The sequence below is a fragment of the Anser cygnoides genome, chromosome 5, assembly GCF_040182565.1.
Source record: "Anser cygnoides isolate HZ-2024a breed goose chromosome 5, Taihu_goose_T2T_genome, whole genome shotgun sequence".
Lineage (NCBI taxonomy): Eukaryota > Metazoa > Chordata > Aves > Anseriformes > Anatidae > Anser > Anser cygnoides.
In genome coordinates this window covers 19,875,463-19,892,716 of record NC_089877.1, presented here as the reverse complement: position 1 = coordinate 19,892,716, position 17,254 = coordinate 19,875,463, and the positions used below count along the sequence as shown (strand labels likewise).

The 17,254-nt window shown below is 37.7% G+C and overlaps 1 protein-coding gene across 4 annotated transcripts in view; it reads right to left on the bottom strand.

Annotated features, from left to right (window-relative positions):
* CHID1 (chitinase domain containing 1) overlaps nt 1-17,254 on the bottom strand; it is a 106,744-nt gene that overhangs the window by 3,282 nt on the left and 86,208 nt on the right. For all 4 annotated transcript variants that reach the window (XM_066997980.1, XM_066997981.1, XM_066997982.1 and 1 more), the window contains one exon: nt 1,991-2,071. In XM_066997980.1, the coding sequence (XP_066854081.1) occupies nt 1,991-2,071 (81 nt within the window). The remainder of the gene's footprint in view (nt 1-1,990; nt 2,072-17,254) is intronic.

Sequence of the window (17,254 nt, the reverse complement as noted above, 5' to 3'; positions counted from 1 at the left end):
ATAAAATATATAGGCAGGGCAAGCTACAGTGGGCACAAATACCAAAGCTGCATTTTAACCACTAGAAATGAGAAGGATGAGTTACAGTTGGTCTCACAGAACCACTTCACCAGTTAGGCTAGGAGGGAAGGCAGAGTGCTTGGACAGACCAAGCGGACATTGCTGGTAAAATCTTTCAACTCAAGCAAATGCATACCTACCAGTACAGTGCACAGGGACAAACACCCAGAGATGACAGATTTCTGTGATTATTTGTAATAGTTTCTGCTTGTTACGTGAAAACTACTAGCTGTGGTTTGCTTAAAGATTCATGATTTGATTTCTTAGCAACTGCAGACATGCAAGATTCCCAGGTGAGATGCTTTACTAGTGAAGCATATTTCAGGCCTACCTGCTATTCCTATCCAACATACCTGCTCCTTTGCAAAGCAAGGTGGTAACTGAAAAAAAGTTCCCTTAAATAACCCCCTGCATTCAGCTGAACCACTGCAGACATGCTGAGCCGCATGGCTGCCTGCCAAGCACTGCACACCAACTGATATTCAGAGTGATTTTCTGACCCAGTGTGTTTTACGCATCAAAAATTGTTCTTGAAAGGCCACAACCAAGAATCTCCAAAGACTGGCTTTCAAAGGCAAATGATGTAGTACTACTGACAAGCTTTCCCTTTCCCACATGTTCAGTTTGGAAGACATTTAGGAAATGTGTTTCCAAAATGAATCCCAGATGCATGCCATTCAAACAGAGCCCTCAGATTTACTCCTTTGAGAGCAAGTTTTCATCCAGTGGTCATTGTGTCTCCAACTGGACTTTGCATTAAGATCAGTAAAACAAAGTTGCTGATTTATTTCTCTTTGGTTAACACAAAACACCTTGTAACTGTTTGACACAGTCGAAGTAACCGTGCAACAGGACACCAAAGAATAAAAAATGAAAGGACACAGATTCCAGTCCTTTCATACAAACACATAAAATAAATTGAAACACTGCTGACCTACAAGTAAATATTTTTTTTCTGATAAATACATGTAAGCTGAGAAATTTACAACACAGGAGAAAATTGCAGGTTGAGAGAGTCCTTGAAAATTAATTACAATACCTAGGTAGGGCAGGGCTTTTGTTTTTGTTCTTTTCTTCTCAAGTTCAAAAATATTCAAAGCAAGAAGGTATTTATTAAAAAACAATGTAGTTACATTGTTGTTTTTTTCTTAAAGCACCCCAAAATGTATTTCACTCTTAATTTCAGTGCTTCTTCACAGCAGTCTTCAAGGTGGTAAGATTTTGCTTGTATAATATTACTGTATTTTTGTATGTTTGTATATAAGATATAGCAAATTATTACTGAGGCTTACAATAAGATTTTGCTGTTTGTTTAACTTTGTTTTAAATGGATTTTTAATAGCAGCAGGAAACCTCTTGGCATTTCCTGATGAAAAAGAGAGGACAAAGAAAGTTATTAACCTTTCCCTTCAGGCTCTTGGGAAAACATTCCCAGACTTTTAACAACTTCTGATGTTCACCTGATAGTCTCGTTACCCTACTCCACGGTCCATTTTACTTAGTGCAATTGCTTAACCAATCTAGTCACTAGGACTTGTAAAACCAGGCTCTCATTCCACAGACTTTTCTCAGAACAATATTTGGATGAGTTACTGGTAATCACCCAATTAGCTCACAATACTAATCTCAGATGCTCAGAGTAAATGACACTCAGCAGATAGCTTTGATGGATAACTTCTAAAGATATGACTCATCAGACTTCTCTTCCGAAGATTGTGTTAGCTTGAGTTATTTCATTAATCCTTCTCTGATTTAATTCTCTTGCCTGAAGCACTCTTATGCTGCAGTTCAGTGTTGACATACAGATCACAAACAACAGAATTTCCATTTGCTGAATTCAGTTGCATACTATAGTTAACTGGTAATACATTGTGTACTGGGCCGTGCCTAATAATATTTGCAGAACAGTAAGCAAATAACTGTAACTCACTTTTTGTATTTGAAGTAATGTTCAGCAATTTGTTCATCCCAGACAATTTTCGGTTTGTGCTCCTTCAAGGTTTCAATGTACCTACAAATTAAAAACATAGATATGGAATTAACTTTTTTAAAAAGCAGTTATGAAATTAAATAGCAGGCAATTCTAAAAAGCAGCTTTACCATGCTTAGATGCTGAACACTGTATCAAAATGTTCTTGCTTACAAATAATTTTCTCAGTCACTTTTCCAATTTGCCATGTTTGCATTTATAAGCTTTTTTATTTAAGCAGTGAATGAATTAACATTCATCAGATAAGAAGATGAAGACTGTTCTTCAATATTTCTACGGTCTAATTCTTATATATGAAAGCATAGGAACTGAAGTCATTCCTAGGCTGTACCTAATTAGGTAGTATGAGGCTAATCAATGCACTTCATTATAAGCCACTATTATGTGATCAGAAAAGCTGTCCGATAAAAGGGGCTTAGTTAATGTTCTAAGAACAAAATAAAAAATTATAGAGCTTGTTTAAAAGGAAAAGTTACTGTTAAGCCACCTTTAGCAAAATTTTCTTCACCACTATCTTCTCGGCATTATTTTCTTGCACGGATATTTTGTATGGGGAATAATCTACCTCATATCTACTTGGCATAAAGTGAAAACTGAAAATTACTTGTATGCAAAAACTGCGTAAGCAACTAGTGCAGAATAGTTAGTTAGTATGTTGTAAGCCGATGTTCTTCGTTCCCAGCATCATCTCAGTGCAGAGACAGTGTCTCCTTATGTCTGCATCTTCGACTGCACAATGGAAACAATGCCGCTTGCTGCCTCATGGAAGTACACCAGAAGATGGCAAGCTACAAACGAGAGACCACAGCAGCATCACAGCCTCTAGCACATGTTCTTCCACCTCTTCTGCAGCATTGTAACCTGCAGCTTTGGCCAGCAAGAAGGCTGAATTAACTCTGCTGACAACTTTCTTGACTACACATTAGGGGATTTATCTGGCCACAGTCACTGGTTTCTTTTTTCCTCTTGAGGATTGTAATATCATAATATAATATAAAATAATAATAATAATGATGTAATATAATTATATAATATAAAATAATTTATATAATAATATAATATAAAATAATATAATAATTTGAATCTGAACTTCTGTTAGCAGTTGTCCATCTGTATGATGATTACGTAAAGCAATCAAAAGCAAACATGGTGGTCGTAAGGTAGCATTAAAGATCTTTTTTCCATTAAGAAAGTTTCTAGAAAACCTAATAAAACTATACCTTTCAGAATATGTCTCATTTTTGCAATAACATCTATGTTCATGACAGGATTTGCAGGGAGAAATTTGCCTTCAAATCTTATTTGAAATTTCTCCATCCTAAGATGCTATAAATTATTTCCATCAGACACTACCCTGATCCCATCAATGCTGAAATTCCATTTCACTATATAGTTAGAGAAAGAGAGAATTTGTATTTCTCAGTTTGAAAAAGATTCATTTTCCCCTTCCTTACTAATCTACATTACTATTTGCAGAATTGCAGGGAATATTTTCCTTCTTTGCTCATTCATGTATTGGTAAATTGTCGCCTACTGCTAGAAGTATTAGAAAAGATTTTCATTTCATATTTAGGCCAACCCAAGCATGTTATTTAAGTATCTACATAAGCAAACAAATGGTAGCAGATATTGCACTATTTCTCAATACACACATACCCAGAAACAATATACCTTTTCAAATAGTGCAAGTTAAACCTTGGAACCTTCACATATCCCTTTGTAAGAAATACAGAATTGTAAGTTGTCCCACTAGACAAATATGCAAACAGATCTACTTTTGTACGTTTAAAATTTAAGGATAGCTTTTAACACCTTGCCCCATTCCAGTACGGTGACTTCAGTAATGACAGAAGCTAACCTTTGTGCAGAATGGAAAACGAGATGTTACAGCCCAGAGTTATCAGCCAAGGCATCCTGGCACACAGTTTTCTTCCTCAACACATTCCCTCACATGGGAAGTTCTCACTTCTGTTGCTAAAAATCCCAACACGATTAAAGAATACGCAACATACATATGAACAAGCTTTAAAATTAGAAATGTAACTTGCAGCAATTATTATAGCCTATTACATGTAAGTTATGTTGTTATTTTAAAGTTGTTCAGGCATGCACTTCATTTAATGAGAACCCATCCTGACCATGCACAGAGAATTTATCTCCCTTTCTCCTGCCTCTGGGCATTTATCAACATAGTATGTAAGAGAAAAAGTGAATGAATTCATCTTCAAATCACATCCATGGGGATGACACTAGCTCCAAGCTTGACTTTTGGAAAAAATAAATATTAAGCCCAAAACTGTCACTATCATCCAATAATTTTGGGGGTCTGACTTGAAATGCATTAACTTTTTTTTAAATTGTCTCTGTTAAGGACAACAAAAATTCAAAGTACAATGTTCAAAACAGGGAACTCCCATTTACTTTGATTGCAACTGTGTGCAGACATCTTCCAGATGTGCCATATCTCATTATCTCTGGCCTATCCTACTATGTGTATCATAAGAAGGGTTGCTCTGTAAAACTGCAGCGCACATATTACAGTACACTTGCTTGAATCACAGTAATGCTATCAGACACTCTTAACATATTATGTCCTAGCTGAGGTGGTACTTGACTCAACAAACATTTGACATCTAGTTATTTCTTAAAAAATAATGGATTTCAAAGAGCAATCTTCCATCACGCTGAACCAGACAAGCATGGGATATCGGCATGCCTGGGACAGAAGAGATCCAGTTTCATTTCCAGGTTCTGAAAGAGGGAAAGGGATGGGCAGGGAGCTCATCACAAACAGCCTTCCTTTTTCTCTCCACCTCTCGCCTCACTCCTCTTCTTTCTTGCATTCATTGCTTTTTTCTCCTCCTCTCTTTCTAATCTCTCCCTTTTTCTACTGCTACTTTCATGTTCCTTCAGGCTAATTTATTTTCTTCCTTGTCCATCAGCTCTTAACTTACTAGACTTCTTTTACCAAGCTGTTTCAGCAGCTAGGGTATGATAAAGACGGAAAACCTCAACTGCCTTGCACTACCCATTTCCCAGGAAGCTGTGACCAATGACAGAGGAAGTCATGCTCAGTTTCTCCGCTCCTGGCCTGAAGCAAGGTCAGCACAGATGAAGCACCTGGTGTGCTGATGCTTCTAATGAAGCTCCAGTGCAGAATTTCATTGGATTCATCTCTATCAAGCCTCATTTCACCCCCCAGCCACCTTCATACCTGGTTTAAAGCCCTCTTGATGAGCCCTGCCAGCTCCCGGGCTAGAGTCCGTTTCCCCCTTTAAGATAGGTGGGACCCATCTGCAGCCATCAGGCCGAGTAGCGAGTAAACATCCCCATGATCAAAAAAAAACCCACAAATTCCTGCGATGGCACCAGCCTCTCAGCCATGTCTTGATCAGCCAGGCTTTCCAGGTGCACTCAGTATCCTTCCCCACCCCTGAAGGGACAGAGGAAAACACCACCTGTGCACCCATTCAATTCAGTAACTGCCCCAATCCCCTGAAGTCCTTTATGATAGCCTTCAGGCTTCTCTCAGCAATTTTATTGCTGCCAGCCTGAATTATCACTAAGGGGTAATAATCGAAGGGGCAAACAAGGCCAGGAAGGTTCCTGGTAACATCCCTGACCTGGGCCCCCGGGAGGCAGCAGACTTCCCCATGGGTAGGGTCTGGCCGACATACGGGGCCCTCTGTTCCCCTCAGAAGGGAGTGACCTACGACCATTACCCTTCTTTCCTTCTTGGTGGAGGCAGTCTCGAGCTGTGCAGTTGACTTCCTTGCCCTAGACAGCCTACTGTATGGACTTTCCCCCACATCCCCATCACCGTGTCCCTCGAGCTCCCAGGCTTCAAACCTATTGTGTAAAGGCACCTGGTGAAGCAAGGCAGGTAGGGAGGGGGCTCACCTGTGACGCCGAGCAGGGACCTGTTTCCATTCCTCTCCATCTCTCAGGTCCCCTCCCTCTGCCTGACAGCAACAGGGCAGGGGGTCCCCCACTATTTGGGGTGTGTCATGCCAGTGCCTTTCTCTCAGGCACAGCAAGGAGTGACTCCGCAGGCCTAACTCCTGCTCACACTCACTGATAGCCCTTACCCTCTGCACCTCCTCCTTGAGCTCCTCCACCAGGCTGATCAGCTCCTCCACCTGCCCACACCTCACGCTGGCAGCATCTCTGTCACCCTCCGATGGCAGCAACAGGCTCAGGCACCCCCTGCAGCCAGAGACCTGAACAGCCGCATTTTGGGGCAAGCACTCAGACTGGGTGGCCACAGTCCTTTTGGCGAGCGCTTGTCGCCTGGTGGTAACCATGGCTGGGTTTGCTGCCTGGGAATCAGCCAGTATGTGTCTTACTGCAAGTACAGAAGAAAACACAAATGTTACAGCCTTTCTGTGCATACAGGCTTACATGTTCGTGGCGCCTCTTATCCTCATTTAACTTCACAGAAATTTTATAAAGAAAAAGCCCTGAGAGCTTACTCAGTAGTGAAGCTGGCAAATTACCCTAGGGAACTGCAAGTAGAGCTGGAAGTACCCTAATGCTATCTTTTCTCAGTATAACCCAAATGGTTCTCCTTTATAAAAAGGAAAACAGAGTTATATATGGATCGGAGAATAGAAGCAATCACGTATGAGGCAGAAAAAGGTGCAAATGTTTATGTATTTAAGGTTTTGACTCAAACTGGCACATACAAGAGGAACATATGAAAATTTCTTTAAAGAAAACACGACCTTTATTTGTAACCCAATAAATATTTCCCAGACAACACAGACATACCAGATTGAGGCAGAAGGTTTGCATATCTGTTTGGATACCTTTGATAACATTCTGCTGTTCAGCAGTTCTGTTTTATTTTGCAGTGATACAGATATAATATTTTTGTTCTTATACTCTGTTCTTTGAGATGCTTAGGTGAGGCTACAAAACATGAACTTTTTTCATTGCCAATTGTTTATGATAACAGCTAGTTACTAAGTCACTGTTTGTTATATGCATTCACTTTGGGTATTTTCTATCAGAAATCTTTGTTGGGCTGACCACAAACAAAATCTCAACTTCCTAGCTGAAGTATCAGACAATATTTCCCTTTGTATTTGTTCAGTTAGCTGTGGATTTTTCTTTCCAATTTATCCAACCTAACACATGACAGATGTGTTAGGGGTTTATAGTATTTATAGAGGTTTGGTTGTAGCAGCCGTTGCTATCTTGCAAGAATGAGTTCCTTGCCTCTAAAAGCCTGTTACATTGTCTGGACATCTCTTTCTGCTCTAGCCAAAGGGCACCGTCCTGTCAGGCAGAAGTTAATGGTAGAAGAGTTTACTATGCTAGAACAACAAGCAGGATTCAGGCAACCTTACAGAAATACAATTCCACAACAGAACTGAACGTAATAAGGCATACAGTTACAGACTAGCTCACAGAACAACTCTATTTAATCATGTTTTAAGAAGTTTAGTTTGACTATTAGCTAGAGGATTTATATGTTTGTTTTACGAACTCAGTACATTGCTCAAGTCTTCACTAAATCATCTTCATTTAGTCTTGACTGTCTTTGCACACATTTTTTAAAAATGCGACTATTCAACAAAATTGCGATGTTGTCTATGGTATTCATCATGGAATTATCACCAAGTAGGCACGCAACCTAAGAACGAACCAAGACGAACAAAGAGTAACAGAATTCTCTCTCAAATTAGGAAACGGCTCACCTCGAGGTTAACACAATTCTGCTTCTAACTTACTTCTGTTATGAACTACACCAGACAGACCTCTCATTATGCACTCACTTCTAAGCAAGCATCTTCTCCCTCCTCACAGTTTTAAGTTGAAATTAAGAGAAAAAAAGAGAAAAAAATAGCAGATGTGTAAAACAGTCTAATGTGAATCATTTAATAATTTAAAAGTTGATCTGAAGTAGATCCTCCCCTCTCTCACACTTCCTATTTCATAATTAAAAATGTTTTCATTAGCTATCATAACTGTCTCTGCTGTACATCAGGGACAACTTGAAAAGCCTGCTTTAAAGCAGATTGTCAGACTACATTTTGCAGATGTAAAACGCACCACACTGTGAAAGCAAACTGATTTTCCTCCAAACTCTGCCCATCCACCATCAACAACATATACCAACAAATCACAGATAATATTAAACCTAAAATAAGTCCTACAGGACACACCAATGGCAATTGCCCAGAAAAAGAAAAAAAAAAAAAAAGGAAAACCCTTTTCCTAAATGTGTTTGAAAACTTAGTTATATTACTTGTGAAAAGACAATTTCAATAAAATGTGTAGCACTGATGTGTCAACAGCAGTACTTATTACAACATATGTCAAATCACACAATCTGCACTTAGTTATTAAAATACTATATTAATTTTATATTTTGTTTTATAATCAATGTAATGTTTCAACTATTCACTATGATACTAGAAAAAGGCAGGAGGAGGAGATCTCATTTTTACTAAACTCCAGTTGCAAAAGTATTACAATAAACATGTATGAAAGAGAATATTCAGCAAAAATACTTTGTCAGCAAAGTATGTGACCTTCTTGTAGGATGTCAACTTTTAAGAAAAGAACTTCCCTCATTCTGAAAATGAGAAAATCATGGTTTTCCCACTTTTTAATTTACTTTTTTTAAATCCCTTGCCTCATTAGGCTCTCTGTATATATATTTGTATATAAATACATTTGGGGTTTCTTTATTATTTATTATTATTATTACTTTTCTCTCTCTGGACAGGATTTGTAATCTGGATCTTTTGTGGCATATGGAAAAAAAAAAAGACAGTGTAGAGATCTGTATTAAACTGAAATCTGTCTAGGTGTCTCCACTACATGGAAAATTGCACTGGAAAAATAACCCTCTTTTCAGGACAAGCCTCAGACTACCAATGCTGTTTCAGAATGATTATACCTGAAGATGCTATAGTGAAATGACAGAATTTGCTTTGAGCACAGTGAAAGCATTGCTTACTCCTACCACACCAAGGTATTCTCCACCATAATCCAGGATGAGAATCATCTCAACATCAAACATTTGAGCACATGAATTTCAGTTAGAGATGAGGAAGAGTAAATGGAAGACTAATTAAATTATACTGAATAATAAATAAATGATCTTGCTGTCAAAAATATACATAATGCTTAAGTTACATAACAAGCATCTACTACGTTGAAGAGAAGAAGCTGAGTCACGGCAATGTTATTCTTACAGAATTCTGAAATACTTATAAAGTGCTTCCAGGCTTCCAAGACAATGGCACATCTAAAGGAGAACTGAAAATATGTATTGTTGAGAAGCCAATAGGTGACTTTTTTTTCGGAACCACTACACTGATATTACTGCAGCTTAATGTCCATCCTTTGTAGATGAAACATGGGTCCTAATAAATTGTTAGGTGATGTATATAACAGTAGAAAAACTAGTCCTTGCTAGACTGGACAACATAAATATAGAAGCTCTACTCCACCTCATCCAATAGTCTGGCTTACTACAGTCTTAGACATGACACCACAGTCTTAGACATGACACCGTCTCTCTGGTTAAAAACTACTGCTCAACATAATAAAAATTAATGCTTGCTTATCCCTGCGGGCTTGTTTCAAGAATCAGCAGGTTAATCATAAAAAGAAGTCTTTGAAGATAAAAAATACTAGTTTAAGGGCACATATTTTGAAATGCTTAAGTAACCCTCAAGTGAGGTTGAAGCATTTTCAGATACAGTACTTTAAATACAATACTGTGCTCCGTTCCTCCAAGAACTGGTATTATACACAATGCACGTGAAAAAGTGAGGCTGTCAATTCCTGGATGTGAAACTGAATAAAATACAGATATACTAATATATCTACTGTTCAGCTTCAGCTGTAAATAAGAAAAACTAAAACTATGCTAGTTTTGTTGCATGGCAAGGTTGTTGTTTTGTTTTGTTTTTTTTTTAATAAATAAATACAAAATTAAAAGCTTTCTGGATTACCCTCTTGCTTAAAACATGCAAATCTGCTATATTTATACAGTGCTACACAGATCGCTATAAAAACTCTTTATACTGAGTTTGGAGCCTGGTTCCTGGCAGATTTCGATGATTTTAATTCAGTGTATAGGAGATGTATTTTGATCAACTCCACCTATGACTGAATGAAGGTTGAGCGCACAGGCACTTTGATATCCCAAATTCTTCCATGCCTGATTTAAAACTGCAGAAAGAACAAAATTACATTTCTTTTCCATCCTCACCTAAAAGGTCAGATCTTTCAAATGCCAGTGAACATCCTGACTAACTCTTCCAGTTGCTTCTTGCATTTCTCCTCAGCCACACCTGAATTAAAACCACCCCAACACAAACTCAGGGTGACCAGCAGCATCACCCAGAAGATTTAACAACCACAAAAGCCAGCAGGAGCATCTTTCCCTCACCCTGTGTCAGCTAAGGAGCAGTGAAGTTGTTCCAAGCCCCCATCCCAGCCCTGGCTAACCTGGAGCTGGGGTTCTGTGGTTGCCAGGAGGCCTGAGCCAAGTAGGTGGTCAAACCCACCATTTCCTCAGCCCTGGCTGAGAAAGATGGGTGAGAGCTGAGCCCCCTGCAGGGTATAGCTGCAGAAAGGTTACGCTTGGTAGCAAAGAAGAATGAAAGGGAACGTACGTTGGGTGCAAGCAGCAGAAGGCACAAAGGGTGGGAGAAGGATGCTGTGACTGCAGGTGAAGACCTGACAGCAGTGTAGCTACCAGATGACCTTCTCTGGTCAGGCAGAGTGCAAAACTCACAGGCTGCAGGACTCTGGGTATATAAAACTGATCCAGGCCAGCAATGGCCTTAGGAGAGAAATGTTGTCTCTGTTCTCTCTCCAGAAATAGTTTAGGCCAAACAGAAGCAGTGTTACTTGCAAGGAAACAGAACTTCATGTGATGAACAAACCTATCTACAGTAGGGGAGCACAGCAAGAAATCCTATCCGCTACTGGATTTCATCTACTTCAAAAGATGCTGGGAATGAGATGCTCCACTTTGAGGAGCCTCAAAATAAGAGTGTTTAGATTCCTTCACTGTCATTCATGCCAGGCCTGACATTTCCACCATCAGTATTTCTGCCTGTTCCACCCTGGCCTTACTACTAGTGGGTTTTCAGTAAAACATGGCCTGTGAAGGCAAAGTTGATAGAAAATGCTAAAGCATGGACATGGTCTAGTTGTTTAACAGCTCTCTCCCTTCAAAGCAGTGGGAACATTCATATCCTTCATATCCCTTGAAGGCAGCCTCTGCTTCAATGGCCCTGTACTCTGTATTTAGGGTGTGCTTCACTTTTATGCTATAGGAAAGGCAGCTCTAGAGGCAAGAAGGCAGCATTCCCCACTGCCCTTTGCACCTTTGCTAATCCCGAGCCTGCTGAATGTATCAAATTAAATGCTCCTGAGAACACTTTTAACTTCAGCCCAGCAAACAAATTCATGGCAGCATTTGCCCCATCAGGTACACAGTTCTCAGAGCCCTAGGACTGTAATTTTGAATGATGCTATGACAAACAATGTCCACTATTTACTTGTATCCATTTTTGTTTATATGTGAAAAGTGCATAGTAAATACTTTCAAAATGCAGGAATGCTCACATATTTACTTTACTTTAAGTAAAAAAAAAAAAAAGAGAGAATTCAACTCAGTAAGATCAATTGAGATAAATTATCTAAAAGAAATATTAAAGAATTGCTAATGCTTTAAGTATCTTAGTGTGCTGCTTTAGTTTGATAATAAATTTTACCCATGGTCTCTTAAAACTAATGCATTCAAAATCTATTTAAAGTTACATTCCTAAGTGGAAGCATACTGTAATATTCTCTGACTTCTACAGGTAGCAAGGACCAAAATCTAGCAAGTTTGGCTCTTACATCTGAGGTTAACCTGCCAAATTCTCATTGCCGATAAATCTAGTTAAAATAAGACTACACTGTTTTTACATACATAGTTTTTGAAACTAATTTGCTGGAATGTCAGTTAAATTTTGGTATTTCAACCTAGCTCTCACAAAACCGAAAAATGTTTCTAAGGCTATTCCATGTCTTTTAAACATCACCTGTCACGCTTCAAGTCCAACCTTGCAAGAGCTGAACACTAAATGCTTTCTGTAAGATAAAAGAAACACTGTACAGCGATAGTTTTTTGGCATGAAGTAGTTACAGATGTGCAGTAATACATTTAAATGATCAAGCACAGTACAGCAAACAGTTTTACCTTCACATGAAAGAATTCATAAATTCAATTCCTGACTGCAAGGACTGTAGTTAAAGAAGGCACCTATGCTAGATGAAAATCTATGGCACATCAGTAAACTGCAGTGTCCTATGAAGCTATGAACTATACACCCATTTCCAGTTTTGGGGACTAAGCTAAAGAATGAAGAACATTTCTGCTGACTTTCCAGTTCCTTCTTCATACTTAGCAAAGGGAGTTTTCTCCTCTCAATTGACCATATTTTAGTCACAGCTATATAGAGTTATTTAGGATTCACACCAACAGAACTACTACATGACCTTCAGCCTTTGTTTTTTGAAAAGACAGAACAATGACAAATTCATGGAAACGATTATTAGTCTCTCATAAATGATGCAAATCTCACAGGGTTAGTACATTTTAAACAGGCCTTAGAATAATCTGGATGGCACTCTTGAATTGGAAATGGACTATGAAGTAATAAAACTATATTTTATCCAATTAGAGTGGAGATTTATGACTTTTTAAGAAGTTACCTTCATCAGGGCAGTTAAATACTTGAGAACAGGGAATTTAAATCTCCTGATATTTAGTTAAACTAACACTAATTCATGTGGCAGTATTAAAAGAAAACCCGGCACTTTGCACCATGAAAAAGCAGAACATCTTCCATATCTTTGCAGTAAGCCAGACAAATATTTGTGTATTTTTATTTGTTCAGTTTCTGCCAGAAAAAACATATCTGTGCTTCCTGCTAAGATATGTTAAGATTATATTTTAAATCAAAGAACAGTATGTGTATATTTATTCAAAATGATTTCCAAAAGAACTGTTACTTAAATCAAATGGCAACATTTGGAGCACAAATCAAGGGACAAAATGATGGTCATACTTTTTTTTCCCCTTAAATGAACTGGAAACTTCAAAATGGAATATTGTCTTACCTCTAACAAGTATGTGTATATATATACTTTTTATCTTTAAATGAAGCAGCCTGATTTTTCACATTAGCCGTAACTGCAGTCTTCTATCAGGTATATAGCACTCTGGACACAAAGAATCTTTGGTTTTCTGAAGAAATTGCTGATAGAAGAACAGCGTTAACGGGAATTATACTCATAGCATCTGTGGGCTTTGTGTACATTCTAAGATTTTGTTACTGCCTGAGGAAGTTAGAAAGATACATCTTTTTGCCATGTTTGAACAATAAAAGTTTGTGTTCTGCAAATACTTGAGCGAATTCAAGACAGTAAGTGTTCACAATTAATCTGATTACACCGCCAAAGGTAAAACAGTATGGCATGTTTGTAGCTGAAGTGGTTCCACATGCAAATATGTGAAATTGCAATAAGGCTTTCAAAATACTAGCACTTTGCATTCCCTATACAGTCATCCAACACATGGAGTAATCACCAGTGCAGCTGTGCAATTAATGTAAGAAGAAAGTCCTTAAAACAGCTACTAATTGTAAATCTGAACAAGTTAAACATTAACAAACACAATGATATGTATGTAACAGAAGGCCAAACTATAAAGACCAAAGTAAAGTTAAAGAGCAGAATCTCCTGCAAGGCACTGATTAATAAAAGCATAGTGGAAGAAAGACTAATAAAGCAGGGAATGAAGAAATACTGTTTTTGTTTGTTTTAAAAAAAAGCAGAATATAGAAAAAAATCTTGGGCAGACAAAGGTTATTGCTTTTCCCTTTTGCTTCAGCTTTCATCAGTGAACATATTTTTTTTTCAAAGTCATAAAAAGCATTTGATTGTGTTAATTGAAACATGGATTCCATTGAATTAAGTCTGGTAAGATACTAAATAGGTTCACCGCCACAAATAAGTCAACTTTTCTACCTTGAGGGAGGCCTGAAGGGAAAAGCAAAGCTTTCCTTCTCATCGCAAAGAGCCATTTCGAAACCATATGGCAGAGGTGCCATGTGGGAATAACTCCCTGTGCTCCACATACCTAATTATCACAAGCTCCTGCTACAGTCATATATCCAGAGAAGAGGTATGAATGACCTTGTTAAGTAAAGAAAACATAAAACGAAGATGAGAGCTAAGCTAGAAGATGAAGAGAAACAGATGGGACTGTCAACTGTAAAACTGCAAAGCCCTATGATATAAGAACATGAACAACATGGAGAACAGTGCCTGCATTAGAGGAAAAAGTTCCAGCTGAAATCACTGGAAGATTTACTGACCTATCTTTGGGATTGCCAATGCTTTTGCTGGGTATTATTTTAATTCTTTTACATTAGGTGGAAGGATGTAATCCACTGCAGCTATTGCAATAGACCTGAGTACTGCCTTACACACATTGCAGTCTACAAATGCAGCCTTTGCACCTCTTCAGAAGCTCTTTTATTTCAGTCATCCCACTCAAGATGGCTGTTTTCTTTTCAAATCCAGGAGTCCTGAGGATATATAAAAGATACCTCCTCAGAATATGAAAAGGCAGGTTCTTGGCTTTTCAATAAGCTCTGATTCCATAACTGGTATCAGTTGATGATTGGCTTTTGATCAGTTTTCTGATTGATTTTGTCACTTGCTGAACTGAAATCCCAAACACTATGTTGTGAGTAATCTTTTTTCCTCCAAAACTCTACATCTGTGGATTATGATGATCGCTATCTTTGATCAAATGCTCAAAAAGTTTCCATACAGAGGGCAATACTTGGAAAAACAAAAAAAAAACACAGTAGCATTCAACTGAGAGCCTAAACCCTAACAGAGTAACACAGTGGAAAGGCCAAACCAGATTTTATTGGGCCCTTTGCCCATGTGGTTATCAAGTCAAGGAAGGTCTAAATGTATCATACATGTTATAGGTTTCAGAAGCTGACAAGAAGAGATGAAGAAAAAGGAGAAAAGGGGGGTGAGGGAGGGGGCAAGGGCTGGTTTTTATTCTTTATTCTGAGCAAGCAAAAGCAATTCAAATATGCTGGAAACTGGTTTGAATCCTGGGGAATGAAGAGATAGATTATTAGACCTATTAATTCATATCCATGAAATACATTCCAATTACAAGTGGTTTCTGACCCTTTCTGTCCCCACAGCCATTGCAAGAACCCCTTTAATTACTTGCCTCTTTTGCAATCAGATACAATTAAGCCGTACTAATTATTTGACACAAGATATTTTAAGTATGGAAGAGTCTGACCAGTTGCTATAACAACACAACGTAATGAACTTGACTGGCAGGTATTACAGATTCATGGCTGTAATTGCTCCTCCCTTGTCATAATGGTTTTGAACTGCATCCCCACTTCCAAATCTATCATCTTCGTTGCTATTTGTTATTTTGTACCTACAGTAGAATATGAACATACTGAATATAAGCACGCTCAAAGAACTCATAAAACCATCAAATTGTCACAGCACTTCACACTTCAGGATGATTGCATAAACATCAAGCAATTAAGATAGAGGTGGGAAGGCTAGTGATTAAAATAAAGAATCCTTTTTGGAAACAAGTTCTTCCTCTGAAAGACAGAAGTCTGGGATAAGGTTATAAATTAAACTAGACAAAAGCAATACCAATCCAACCAGAAACCACGGGGATTTTGTATAATAAAACAGTGACTTCTCCCTAGCAGCAACTAAGGAGCAACTAATATTTATGCCACAATGCATAAATATTTCTTCAGAAATACTGTAACAGCTTTAACAGATGCTTAGAAAAAGGTAATTTAAGGCAGATATCAGAAAATTATAAAAACTTTGCAAGTTCTGTACATGATTCTAGATGATCTTCATTGTGTCCAAAAGGATGCCTGGTCATGAAGGGAAACGAGAGGCTAAGAAGTTACCAAGTTAACAGAAAAGCAGTTTTAAGGAAGCAAGACAAGATTGCAAAACTTCAGGAGCGCTTTGCTCTGGCTTACATCTAAAGCAAATTAAACTGTTCACTACTGAATAGTTCCAGTCAGATTCAAATTTCATTTTTAACACAATCAAAGAATGATTAACTCAAAAGGAATTCAAAAAGCTGCTCCAATGTTACAGATACGGCAATGCCATTCTGTAAAGAACTGGTTTTATAATTTTGAGTGCAGGAGGACAATACCAAAGCTTCACAGAACTAGAAATATTGTTTCATTCCAGCAAATAGATCTGTTGTTCGTAATAAAATAAAAATAACATATCCAAGTTTTCTTACCTTTCCATTTGCATTACTGGATACTAAAATTAAATTTGAAGCCAACTGTATTCATGTTTGCTTTTACCCAGAGGCTAAACCATTTCTTGAAAATCTTCAGTTTTAACAATTAAAACTGATGGCAGATGCTAGAATTTTACAGCTATCACCCATAATTAACTACAACTTCAAACATAACAGAGTAAAAAATTCTTGACTGATGTCTGATATTCACCATTACCACCAAACTTTCCTTCTTGACCTTGTGACTTCTTTAGCTAGTCAAACCAAATGAGGAAACATAGCAGACTAATAAAACAAGACTAAAACTCACAAGTGCTTCAGAAAACAGTACACACCTACTATTTTGCCAGTATCAAATCGATCCTCTCTCTCCTTCATTGAACAAACAAGAATAACCTAGCTCTGTTCCTCTGCTAGTCAGTGTTAGCAGAGCACAAGTACTTGCATTTGGTTCTACAAATATTTTCAAAAGAGAATTTAGCTAAATCATCAATTAAGAAATTATTTAAAACATTAAGATACTTTAGTTACCTTAAACAAAAAATATAGAAATAAATCCAAAATGTTTATTTAGTAGTCATTACACAATTCTCCCCTAAGCCAAAACTAGCTGTCTTGCATTGCTTACACAGTAACAGCTTTTTTTTTTTTTAACAATTATTACATAAATTTAAGCTTACTTCTTTCTTAGAAAGTATATGGAGTTTTAAAGATTCATATCTTAGTCTATGAACTATTTCAATACAACATATTTTAGCATTTTCATACAAAAAAAAATCTTAGTAGGACATATTGTAACAACTTCTGGGGGTAAAAATTAGGGCAATCTACCACTACAACAT